The sequence below is a fragment of the Canis lupus genome, chromosome 37, assembly GCF_003254725.2.
Source record: "Canis lupus dingo isolate Sandy chromosome 37, ASM325472v2, whole genome shotgun sequence".
NCBI classification, from domain to species: domain Eukaryota; kingdom Metazoa; phylum Chordata; class Mammalia; order Carnivora; family Canidae; genus Canis; species Canis lupus.
Genome location: NC_064279.1, coordinates 6,771,341 through 6,784,628, shown reverse-complemented (window position 1 = coordinate 6,784,628; position 13,288 = coordinate 6,771,341). Strand labels below are relative to the sequence as shown.

Sequence of the window (13,288 nt, the reverse complement as noted above, 5' to 3'; positions counted from 1 at the left end):
TAGAGCACTTTTTATTCATATCTCCCTTTGAACGTGGGTAATAGACCAAAAGTTATGTCAGTGGGATCAAGCTACCAATTGTGCTGACATAATGTAGAATGTTACAGATGTTGCTGGAGAATCAGAAGAGAAGAATAAAAATAATTGGGCTGATAATTTTACTGAGGAAGTAAAAAAAACTTCAAGAAGGCTGATAGCTTTGCAGGAAAATCTAGGTTATATAACTGCATACTCTCCAGATTAATCTTCTGTAAAGACAGTTAATACCAGAATGGATAATCATTTTTTTTCTTTTTTAAACAAAGGTTGATTTACATCTGCTTTTAACATGTACCTTATAGATTATTCTCAATTTTCCAAAGGAAATTTATGTCCAGAAAAATCTATCTACTACTTTGATTTATAAATATAATATTTTAGCTTTTTAAAGTAGATATTTCAAATAATTGAACCAATAAGCAAAACTTTCTTAAATACTTAGCTTAAGCAAATCTAAGAAATTAAACTTTAAGATTTTCTCAGGTTTTAATAAACATCTCACCACTATATATAATATGAGTTCTGATGTTCAAAAATTGAGAATAGATAAGACATGTTAAATTCTTTATACTGCACTGAAGGTAATCAAGTATCTTACAGGACACTAAGTTGCTACAGCAAAGCATTAATTAAACATAGGTTCTCAGAATATAGAAGATAAAGGATATCCTGGACCCATCATACTCTGGAAGTTTGTATTTTGTTTTTTGTTTTTTGTTTTTTTCTGTTTTTTAATCCATAATAGTAAGCATTATAGTTATTATTTACCTTTTCTGAAAGAATATTTGTAAATGTTTAATGTACTTTTAGTTACTTAGATTTCTTTAAATTTCAGATTACGGTGCTTCTCAATTATAATAAAAATGGTTGTTTTTTTGATTCAAAATAAAAGTGAGATTAAACAGGTTTTTTTTTTTCCTAGATTGTTCATCTGCAAGCCAGCCTAACAACTTACAAAAATAGCCAGACTATGGTAAGTTTTATTTTCAAAACTCTGCATCACTTTAATATAAAAGAACACAGGGAAATAAAAAGGTTTGTTTCTTTTAAGTTAGGATTTTGCACTGTTTAAAAAAGATGTCATAAATTTAAGCAACTTTAAGAAAAGTGAACCTAATAAGACTAATTTTAATTTAATTTTTTTTGTTTTTTTTTTGAGAGAGTGTGTGAAAGTGGTAGAGGGGAGGGGTGAGTGGTTGGGACTGGCAGAGGGTAAGGGAGAAAGAATCTTAAGCAGGCTCCATGCCCAGTGCTGGAGCCAGATGAGGAGCTTTATGACCTGAGCCACATCAAGAGTTGGATGCTTAACTGACTGAGCCACCCAGGCACCCCTATCTAATTTTAATTTTATCTTTATCAGTACTTATGTCATATTTATTGTTACAAGTTAAGTAATTATTGTTACAAGTTAAGTAATTATTTAGAGAATATAGTCTTAGCAATGGAAACAGCAAGTCAAGGAATAAAAATTTTATAACTAATAACTTTTAAGTTACTTTGAACAAGGTTAATTTCAATATATCAGTTTGATAATAGAAAGATGTGTTTACTTAGCTATTAAATAATTGAGTATGATTCTAAGTAAAATAAAAACTAAATAAATAATCTTAGTATTTTTACTTTACTGCTTTGTAGAATCCCAAACACTCTAGAAGAAGTGAAAAAAAATCAAATCACCATAAAGACTCTACAATACACCACCTTCGTTTATCTGCCAATGATGCTGAAGATAGTCTTCACATGCACAATACTGTGATTAACTTATTAACATGGATTGTATTACTCAGCATGCCATCTTTAATTTATTGGTTAAAAAATCTCAGGTGTGTTTGACTTATGTAATTATAATTTATGTGGTTCAAACAATAAATATAAGTAGAGACTAACCAGATTCCTAGTGATCCGTAAAACTTCCTCAAGAATAGGAAGTTATATATCACCTGAAATTTATTTTTAATGCACTTATATTTTTTCCCTTACTACAAGAATATAAACTTTGGGACTATAAACTTTCTCAAAATCTGCTCAAAGGAGGGAATTGTATTTTATTTATTTTAGCTTTAACCTTCTGTGAGTCTAATACATATGAAACTGCTTTATTTTCTTGACTTAAGGTATTGATAATGCTAGTGCTTTAAGTATTTTTCAATTCAAGATCAGTTTTGTTTTCTTAAATTTGGGAGGAAGAAAATACATTTAAAAAGATTAGAGATAAAAAAAAAGATTAGAGATAATGAAAAAAAGTGTACTTTTCAACTGAGTATCAAACATTGAACTAAAATAAATGACCACCTATTTTACTACTGAAAACCATTATTTGCCTTGCCATGTGATAATTGTTCTAGGTTAAATCAGAGTGTGAAAATGCTCTCTAAGATTATTTCTAGAAAATTTAATTATTGATAAATATTTTTTAGAACAGAAGAGGTGTATTTTTTTTGTTTTTGTTTTTTTTGTGTGTGTGTGTGTGTGTGTGTGTGTGTTTGTATTTCCCTCATGATCTAAAATTCATATCTATTCATGGGTTTACTCAGGGAGGGGGCTTCCCAGCTAGAACAGAAGCTCCTGAGGACTGGAGACAAGTCTGCACAGCATAGGGACTCCATCAGTGTGTTAGATGATTGTTTTCTCTTCAAGCATTTCTCCAAGAAGACTCTGAGCTCCGTGCTTTGTGGTCAGAGTGGACTCAGGTTTTGGGGTCCGAATGGTGGGCTGGTCTCCACTCAGCTGCTTAAACCTCCGGTGGAGCTGCTCCATCTGGTCTGACGAGAAGCGGGTCTTGCCCATGAGCTCCCGAACCTCCTCGTACGTGGAGTGGGTCGCAGCGGCAGGGGCCCGGAGCTGGCGGCAGCTGCACAGCACGCAGGGACGGCTGAGTTGCGGGTTCCCTTTTATTTTTAAATATTTTTTATTTTTTTTAATATTTTTTATTAAGGGCTATAAAAATATCCAGAAAGATAAATAAACGTGATGCAATAATATATGTCCTAATATGAAGAACTTTCTTGCAGTACATTGTTTTTCTTCATAATGGCCTTCAAATCACAGGAGGCAGGGATTCCTGCTATTTCCTCTTCTTTTATTACACACTGCAGAATTTCTGAATCAGTATCCCGCCCTTAGTCTTCTCATTTATAAATCAAATTCATTTTCAATCCATTGTTTAGAGGGAGCGTATTTTCTTCTGTTCCACAAAGAGGACTTTTGTTTCACAATTGGGTCATAATGTAAGAGAGTGAGTTTCTCCCGTAGTCGGCTTCTCTTAGGCCACCTCATCCAAGTAATAATTGATCACCCACTTAATATGGTTTTTAGAAATAATATAAAAATTTCAAATTATCTAAATAATGGAAGTTTTTTTCTTGAACAAAGTAAAGTTTGATAAGTTATATCAACAGGATACCAGATGCTAATATCCTTTCTTTGTCCCTCATTTTAGTCAAGATCCAGATTTTTATTCACAGGTTTGGGAAGAAATTATTTGAGAAGCACAAATTTATGATTTTGAAAAACTGTAGAGGTCTTACTCTCTCCATAAATGCCAGAGATGAGAATTTGGATTTCTAAAAATAGGGGGTAATTGCTTTACATAAACCTTCATATTCTTTTTCCTTTTTTTTTTTTTTTTAACTAGAGCAAAGTTAACATATTTTAAATAATGTATTTTATAAAAACATTTCTATATGGACTTTCAGGCATATACCTATTATTAAGAGGAAGTGCTTCCATATTTGATATTTTCATTTCCTATAGTAGTTTCTGAACAAAATTCCCCACATAAAACCTTAGGTATAAAGATGATCTATAGCAAAAGTTATTTATCAAAGATTTCATGGCTATTTAGAGCTCTCATATCTATAGAATGTTGTAAAATGTATTTAATTTGATTCTGATCATTTAAAATAATTGGGTGTGCTTTGTTGATTTATGGGTTTGTTTTGTTTTTTTTCTCTTTGTTATAGGTATTACTTTAAACTTAATCCCGATCCATGTAAACCTTTGGCATTTATCCTTATTCCAACTATGGCAATTCTTGGAAATACTCATACTGTTTCAATAAAATCCAGGTATAATAGTTTAATCTTTTTTTCTCACCTCTCTTCCTAATCTTAATCACCCTTTTTTTTTTTATATCTGAAACATGTTCTTTATGTCTAAATATTTTGATTATTCCTAAAGTTAAAGCTGTAATTGTACAGTGTTATGATTTGTATGCAGGTATAGCTTATATGCAAGTATATTTGTTTTCTTAATTATGAGTTTTACTTGTTAGGATACAATAATATTGTTGGTTTCTTTAAAAATTTAGCCCTTAAAAGATAAGATGTCTATACTCTGGTTTCTCTTCAGATCGCATAAATCTTTCGCCTTTACTAAAAGATAAGATGTCTAATAAGATTTGTTTCCAAAAAGTACAGAGGAGTGAAGTGGATAGGATTATAGGTGAAGTAAGATGACTTGATACCATGTCATGGTATCATGTCAAGGCCATGACTTGATATCTTTTGAAGTTGAGTAATATATATGAGGTACTGTTAGTTCACTTATATCTATGTTTAAAGTTCTCTATAATAAAATTTGGCTTTTCATTAGGCTGGTTCAGTTGTTTGCTCTAGGAGCCTGTTTTCAGTTGATTCTGGCAGCTGTTTGCAGATATTCTAGAAGGAAGCAGACCTGTGGTTAAATCTTGGCTCTGCCATTTAATACCTCTATGTCATTAGACAAATTTCTTAACCCTTCTTATCCTTAGTTTCTCTGTTTTCAGAGTAAAATGTAAGAGTCTGTTCTAGTAGTATTTTTTCTTCTAAAAAGATTTAGTGTCTTAACATTGTTTCTGTTAGGGCTTAAGGGTTCCTTTTTTATTTGATTAAGTTTCTTTGTCTTGTTGCTATTACAAATAGGGTTAAAATATTTCTGTAGTTATGTTTTAGTAAATCTTGATTATTTTTGTAAGGATAAATTTTTAGAGGTAGAATTGCTGAATAAAAGTCCAGCTAATATTTCTCTGTTGTTAAAATTTAAAAGACTAAACAAAACTGGTAATTTACTTAATAGAAATATTTTTCTCTAGCTAAAATGTGGTTTATCTTGACATTTTCAAAAATTATAGGCAGTTAAATTCATTATATGAACAATTACTTCATTTAACATCATTTAGAACACTCTCAAAACTATGTAAAAGATCAACATATTCTGGTTTTACCTACAATGTAGTTTATGTAATGTACATTTCTCTGTTTCTTTACAGTAAATTGTTGAAGACTACTTCACAATTTCCACTTCCTCTGGCTGTTGGTGTAATTGCTTTTGGGTCAGCACACTTATACAGGGTTCCGTGCTTTGTTTTCATTCCTCTTTTACTCCATGCATTGTGCAACTTTATGTAAGATTGGATTTAAGGAATGATAAAAATAATTTATACCTTCAGGGGGTCAGTAATAAGAAGGAATGCACAGATTCATCAGTGTGGACAGCAGGATCCTTTGGAGAAGACCAGTCTATTTTTACAACACTGAAAATAGGAAATTAGTTTTATAATGCTTGAGAAAGTAGTTTGAAGCATGATTTCGTTTTGTGGTATGGCAACTGCGTACTAGTCATTTTTGAAAAATTGGTAAAAACGTATGGTGGCCAGTTTTTGAGGACTTCTGCTTATCAGCTGTTCTGCTTGATTGGCCATACTAAAGATCTTCTAAATACTCAGTAAATGTAGCATTGCTTGTAATCTCAACTCAAGCATTCTGCTCATTTCATCAAACTTTCCTGAAAAGTCGGTTACTTTGTATTTGCTACAGCATGCATATTAAGAAAACAGTCTTAAAAGATGAATGAAAAAGATGAAATTCACAACTGTTTGATTTCTCGAAAATGAAATAATTTCAAAATGTCTTTGGTCAGTTTTTGGCAGCCACAGTGAATGAGGCATTTTTTAAACAAAGATTAAAATGCAACTTTTAATTTTAAGGAGACATGTTTTCTTGATAAGATTGAAAAATATAATTTAAACTCAAAACTTCATGAAATTTTCTCTCTCCTTTTCAAATTCAGATCTTATTTTGTATTCTTGGTGAATATCAGGAGACTATTAAAGAAATCTTTGTTAAATTTAAAGAAAATTGTCCCAGGTATTTGCTTACTGGCATTGGAGTAGTACAGTTGTTCGGTATAGACCATTTTATTTAATTCATTGACCCATGGTTGCCAAAAGTGCCTAAGATCATGATGGATTGTTAAAATAACAAGATTCCAGTGGTCAGAAAAAAACTCTAGGTTTGCACAATTTTTGTCTACCATAGGAAAAAATCAGCATAACCAAGCGGTGTACCACATTTGATATGTAAAATTATACTATTAATGGAATAACCAGCCTGTTGCCCATTAATAGCGTAAGTATAAACAGTATACGTAAATAAATTGGAAGTTTTAGCCACGAGTTTAACAACGGCATCTTGATTTGCCAAGGTGATTACCTTGGTTTGACAGAAAAGAGAGTAATACTTCTATTTCATTTCAGACTTCAGCTCACTTTTAGCTACAAAAGAGCAGGTAATGGCGCTAAGTATCTTTGCCTTAAGGTAGAATAAGCTCAGGCAGAGGTATACTTGGCTCGTAGAGCCCTTCGGAACTTTGGATGTGTATGCTCTAAAGACCCAAACCTTTTAAGTAAAGCCCTTAAATCCCAGTAATACTTGTGGACTTTTGTCCTCGTTAGTACCCAGGAATGTCCTAGAGTACCAGATTCATTTTATCAGCGTTGCCTCTGGATTCCGTTACGGCCTCTCAGCTGTTAACTGCCTGTAGAGGATTACCCCCACTTCATTGCCTATAGAGAGTTACCTCACTTCTCTTCTCAGTTATTCCTCAGGTCCTTGCTGCTCTGCCATCAGTCGAAGAGGGTGTCTGTGTACTGTCTGTGAGGGTTATCAGTTTGTTTGATTTCATTGTTTTCTCTTCCAACCTCATTCCTATTGTTCAGTATTTATATTTTCACTTATGGAGATCATTAAAGGGAAGTGATAACCTCAGAGTACACATGGCTGGCATTTCAGGCTCTTGTTTGTTTGAGAGAGGCAGCAAAAGGATAAAATACAGAATGCTTGTGTGTTCAGTACCTAAAAGGAAAAGGAGTTTATTATACACTTGTCCCATAGCAAACCACATGTATATTTAAATAAGGACACGTCTGCTTATGTTTACCTATTCATACACTCATAAATAAGTTTATATACATTGTATTTTTGTGTTTTTCACTGATACTATATTTTAAGTTACAAGTTAAATATGTCATGTGACTATTTCTGAATTTAAACACATTTATATAAAGAACTTTAGAAAATTCATTAGTTTGTATCTTCTATTGACAGCCACAATCATTGTATCATCTAGAGTCTTCTTGTTCAGTCAGTACTGCTCATGAATAAAGTGTAACCAGCTTAAATTTCTCATTTGTGAGAGTCGGAGATTAGCTTTTTAAAGCAGCAGACTGGGCACACTAATTCTCACTAAATTTTCATGTAAGTGTAGTTTTCAAGTCCTAAAGTCTTATTCCAACAAAGTATTTCATTTTAGGACTATAAAAAGGATTCTAATTAAACATTTTATAGGGGACACCTGGGTGGCTCAGCGGTTGAGCGCCTGCCTTCGGCCCAGGGTGTGATCCTAGAGACCCAGGATTGAGTCCCACGTCGGGCTCCCTGCATGTTTCTCCCTCTGCCTGTGTCTCTGCCTCTCTCTCTCTCTCTCTCTCTCTCTCTCTGTGTCTCTCATGAATAAATAAATAACATCTCTTTTAAAAATTATATAAACAACAGTAGGTTGAGTCTTTAGCCATCTCTCTCTCTCTCTCACTCACACACACACACACACACACACGCACACTTTGACAGGGTCTTTATCAAATCCTGACACACTTTAAGCCCAAATAACTACCAGAGATGTAAAGGTAGACTCTGTCTATCTGAAGATTACAGAAATTGATGTTTCTGTCACTGGGGGAAAAGAAAATTCTTTTGTCTTTAAATTATACATCGTTTCTACCATGCTTACAACCTATATTGTTAGCTGGTAAAACACAACAGCTTTATTAGCAATGTTACTAAAAATGAAATTGTTTATTGGCAGTTACAGGTTATCCAGTTCAGCCAACTTCTGAGCTCTAGAGCCATAACATTTTTTTATTTAGAATTTGAATTTCAAGTAAGTTTTGTGCTTCTAAAAATTACTCTTGGACCCTATTATTGATAACTGGATCAAACATACAGATCAAACAGGGAAAATACTGAGTACGTTTAGTGTTTCTAAAGCCTCAGGTGGAGTTATTAGCATTATAATTTGGAACTGATACTATGATAGAAAACATTAACCTCTTTTCTGGATCTTTTTCATGCAAGAAATTGAACAAGTTTTGCTAATTCTTTTCTTGGTTGTCACCAGAATGAAAATATTTAAAAAGAGTGGTCGCAAAAAGCCATTCTTGCTTGGTTCACATTGATTTTGAGTTTCTTCAATATATATTGATCATGTATTGATTAATCTTTAATTTTTTCATATTTTGGTCAGATAAATTCAATGTATATAATGGGATACCCTTTTCTTGGTTGAACTATACTATGATATCTACATGATTATATAGTAAAGAAAAATAGGCATAGTAAATATTTGCATTTGGTACACTCATGCAGATGGTACACATTTCCACCACACACACACACATTTAAATGAGGCAGATTATCTGATTTGCTTATCTAGTTCTACACTTTTCTTAATGCTTCAGACTCGTTATTCATAGCGTAGTATATTTATTTTACCTTGCTGCTCATTAGCACCTCTTACACAGTGGCCAGGGGAAATAGAAGGAGGTAAGACTCAATTTTCAGTTCTTGAAAGCTGTAAGGAAAATGGGAGAAACACTAAGATTATGGGATAAACTAGAACTGTTGATTCCTGAATCCCCAGATAGTTCAAATGACCTGTATTTTCATTTTAGGCATTAGGTCTAAATTTGTGTAATATCTTTATTAGGAGGTTTAGTGTAAAACTTTACAGTGCTGAATTTGCAAATTTAGTGACCTGTTACTAAAAATCAGATGGGAAATTTTTAAATATGTTGTGACTTTATGACTAGGCATCAGTTGGTTATTTTTTCATCACCACTTTTTGTTTTCTCAGTTTTACATCATAGGAAACTAGATACCTTATGAGGCTTTTCAGGAGGGAGTCAATTTTGAGAGCATGGCACACTCCAAGGAAGTATTAAAAGTATCTTTGTATTATGCGGGGAGCCTGGCTGGCTCAGTTGGCGGAGCATGTGACTCTTGATCTCAGGATTGTGAGTTCAAGCCCTATATTGGGTATGGAAATTACTTAAACTCTTTAAAAAAAAGAAAAAGTATCTTTGCATTATGAAATTAGACCCTGACAGAAAGCCTCCTTGCCACACAAGGTAAATGTAGAAGATACTTTTACAAAAAAAAATGGTTAAGAGCTGAAATTTTATCTCACTCTTTTTGAACAAAGGACAGCATTTCAAATTAATGAACTTTTATTTATAAATATGACTCATGCATTCCTTCACAGTATGTTTCAACAGTCTGAGGAGATAGGAAGTCTATGAGACTCCTTGTGTTCTTTACTTTTAATAAGCATAGGAAAGAAGAGATCAGTAATCCAAATCTGAGAGTATGTGTACTGTAAATGTTTAAGAACTCACATTTTTGTGATATATTATGAATATAGAAGACTGAATTTTGTATATTAACAGTTTTAAGAACAGAATAAAGTTTGGAAATAGTGAGAATAGACTTATTTCATTAATAGTATAAATATAACAGTACACCTGAATCAATAATACACGTCTTTCAAAAGTTAAATGATACCTTAAGCTACATGTTGATTATGTTGTCTATGGTTGAAATTTTTAATCCAATACAAGACTTTCTAAAAGTGTTTGGCATGTTTTGCTGCCAAAAATGACTATAGTTTGAAATGCCAAGTAACCAATTTCTGATGACTTTGTATAGGACTTGATATATATATGAGTCAATTATTCTGTGCTGATTCTGTACATTGTAACTTTGAACACTTGTGAAAAACTGTATTTGTTGATATATTTTGGGTAGTGTAAATTTGTTTGCATATTTGAATTTTAAACTTAAGGAAGGCTGAAAAGTAGTCATTTTTGTAAAGCTCGTATGCTATTTTCAATGTTATTTTTGCTTTTAGTATTTGTATTCTAGTAATGTTATTGGTGAAAGATTTATAGACAAAGCATAGAACCATTAACTGTTCATAAGCCTAAATTATAGGCATATTTTATATTTCATGTTACACTTGTTTTGTTTTGTATTGGATTTTTTACATCCCTTTTACAAGAAAAAAAGACACATTTGAATTTTTTAGCATAAAACTCTACACTGCAAAATATAACTATATTCATATGGTTAGCAAAATATGCTTTGCCACCAAAGCTAAATGAAACTGTAAAATACCTCTAGATATTTGTGCCAATGAATTTTTCTTAACATATTGGGATTAAAGCAAAATAATATTTTCAGTATTTTTCATCTAGGACTTATTAAATATATAAATCACCAAAACTTATATTCCATACCCTGAATTTTTCTTTGAATATATATAATATGCCATAATATATTTTGTCTGATTTCTGGAATAATGTTCTCTGATTTTGGGAGGTTTAAGAGTTAATTTACCCAATAAGGATCTTTTATTAATTGATTGAAGTAATCTTGCTTCATTCATCACAGATTCATTCTGTTTTATAAAACTTTAAATTTTGTTGCACAGATTATTTTTAGTACAGGTGTCTCTCATTTATGTAATAGAGATTTTACTGTGGAATTTGTTTTATTTTCTATGTATTTCTATTCAGATCACATGTCTCAAAGGGGAAAATTATCTACCATATCCTACATAGTACAATGAAATAAACATTTTTAAATGCATATTTTAGCAGAAAATATAAACAGTGGTGTTAATGCTGCAGTGTTAACATTGATGCATGGTGGTGTACGCATGAGAGAAAAACAGAAAAATGATGGACTCACAAACATATTTATTCTGATTTAAATTCTTTAACTTCTCCCCCATAGAAATTCTCAAAGGGAATTTCAAATTTCAGTCCCTCACATTATGCAATTTTTCCCATCGTTTTAATGTCACTTATTGTTTCTCTGTCCAGCAATGTTGATGCGGTTTGCAAAAGTAGCCTTGGAAGTAAAGAGGCAAGAGAAAACCAAATTTGACCTTGATTAGTGACAGTTTATCCAGGTAACTGGTAGTGACTGGATATTAATAAAAAGATGACGTACAAAACTTAAAATTCAGTTAACATTGTTTTTTTGGAATGAGGTTTTCCTTGGTGTTAAATAATTTTATCCCAAGTAAGAGATACCTGTATTTTAATACAACCATGCTATCTACATAATCAAATATACATTGGTTGGAGTGTTAGTACAAATAATCTCTCCCTCCAGATAAGAATCTCCCAATTTTTAGTGTATGTGATCCAGGAAATTGTATTGTGTGCTTACATTTTTGAAAATATAAAAATGACTGACTTTAGATATATTATTTTGAAGTGATTGTATTAGTTTCTTAAACTTACGACTAACTAAATGTAGCAACATACCCATGAAAAACCAGACCAAAATTGAACGCATATTATCACTGTGACCTTGAGCTTAGAGTCGTATAGGATAAAACAGACTGTGCCTTAAAATGAAGGAATGCCCTACTATTTTATAACTGTATATTTTATTATGGGTGGTCTTCTTAGATTGGCCCCCCCCTTTTTTTTCCTTAAAGTTGATGAAGTAAAAATTTTAAAGTTGACCAGTATTTCTTTGCTCTAGAGGCTTCCCTTAATTTCCAGAGTTCTCATTTTGAATTAAAATTTACTTACACTTCATAGATGTAGAAAAGTAATTTTGGTTAAAGTTTATGAAAATAAATTTATTTTAGGAAAAGGTGGTGGCACTTCTGTTTTGCACTTGTTTACATGTGGAAAAATCTTCAAATGTAATTTTTTTGTCTTTTTAATAAGTAAACTATCAAAGACATGAATTCTTCCTTAAGACCTATACTTACTTTTCCTGAGATTATTGAGGCTCATATTTGAATATCACACTTAGTTTACCCAATAACGAATTTTCGGTTCTTAAACGCAGACTCATGCAGTATATTTTTAAACATAATTTCCCCCTTTTCTCTTTTTCCTTGCTAATAATTATTTTTAAGGTATCAACTGGTTCCAACTGTTGTGTTAATGTTTTTTTAATGTAAAGAGTTGTATTTTTACTGTGCTTATTTTAAAATAATATAATTTCTATTAAGACAAATTATTCCATTCATAGGACATAATGGCCTCTGCTAAAAGATGCCCACATCTCTGTGTACTTAGGATTTGTTGTATTTTTTTCAGTGTCAATTTTGAACATAAACTCAACACATTTCTTCTTCCCATTTCATCTCTACTACCTCTCCTCAAAGACAAAAATCTCAGTTTCTCTACAAGTCAGTAGAAAGAAAACATGTCTTTCCTTAAAACATGTTAAGTTTAAGATGGAAATAGTTTGGGCAAGGAAATGTAATAAAATACATGGCTGTCAACCTGCATCCATCTTTATGTTATAGTTAAAAGTTTATAAAGGACAAACTATGTGTTACGCTAAGAAAGACCCAGTAATCCTTTATTTGCAAATTAATAACTTTGTTCTCATCCAGAAAACACAGTGCATAGTAACAATTAGTGCAAAGAAGGTTGTCCTGTAGTATATACAGAAAAATGATTTTCACCTTGCAGATTTTTCCATTTAAATATGCATGATCTTCTCCAGTACTTTGTATAAGGTGTATGAAACACACGTGTGATTTTGTGTGTATTTTTTATATAAGTACGACACTACGTTTAACTGGTTGTAATTCACAAAAAGTGCTATTTATTATACTCTGTAGAGTGTTGTATGTGTTTTTATCTGTGTTTCAGCGTTATGGTGTGGGGTTTCATAGGTGAATATTTGCCCTCAGTCTTCGCTCAGGTATTAATGTGTAGCAATTTTTGGTGCTTTCTTTTTAATCTGTCGTAATCTGGTGTTCTGAATGTTCAACAATAAATTTGGTGAACAAGAGCATGTGGTGCAGAGATTGCTTGCTTACACAGTACCATCTCAGGAAAAAAATCCTTCAAAATTACTTACAGCACATCTGGATTTCAGAAATTCGAATGCCTACT

General features: G+C 32.1%; 1 protein-coding gene across 1 annotated transcript in view; it reads left to right on the top strand.

Moving 5' to 3' along the window:
- Positions 1 to 13,184, top strand: part of PGAP1 (post-GPI attachment to proteins inositol deacylase 1) — a 74,702-nt gene extending 61,518 nt beyond the window's left edge. The window contains exons 24-27 of the mRNA XM_025441826.3: positions 962 to 1,012; positions 1,675 to 1,862; positions 4,002 to 4,106; positions 5,288 to 13,184. Of these exons, the coding sequence (XP_025297611.1) occupies positions 962 to 1,012; positions 1,675 to 1,862; positions 4,002 to 4,106; positions 5,288 to 5,426 (483 nt within the window). The 3' untranslated portion in view covers positions 5,427 to 13,184. The remainder of the gene's footprint in view (positions 1 to 961; positions 1,013 to 1,674; positions 1,863 to 4,001; positions 4,107 to 5,287) is intronic.
- The last annotated feature ends 104 nt before the right edge of the window (positions 13,185 to 13,288 follow it).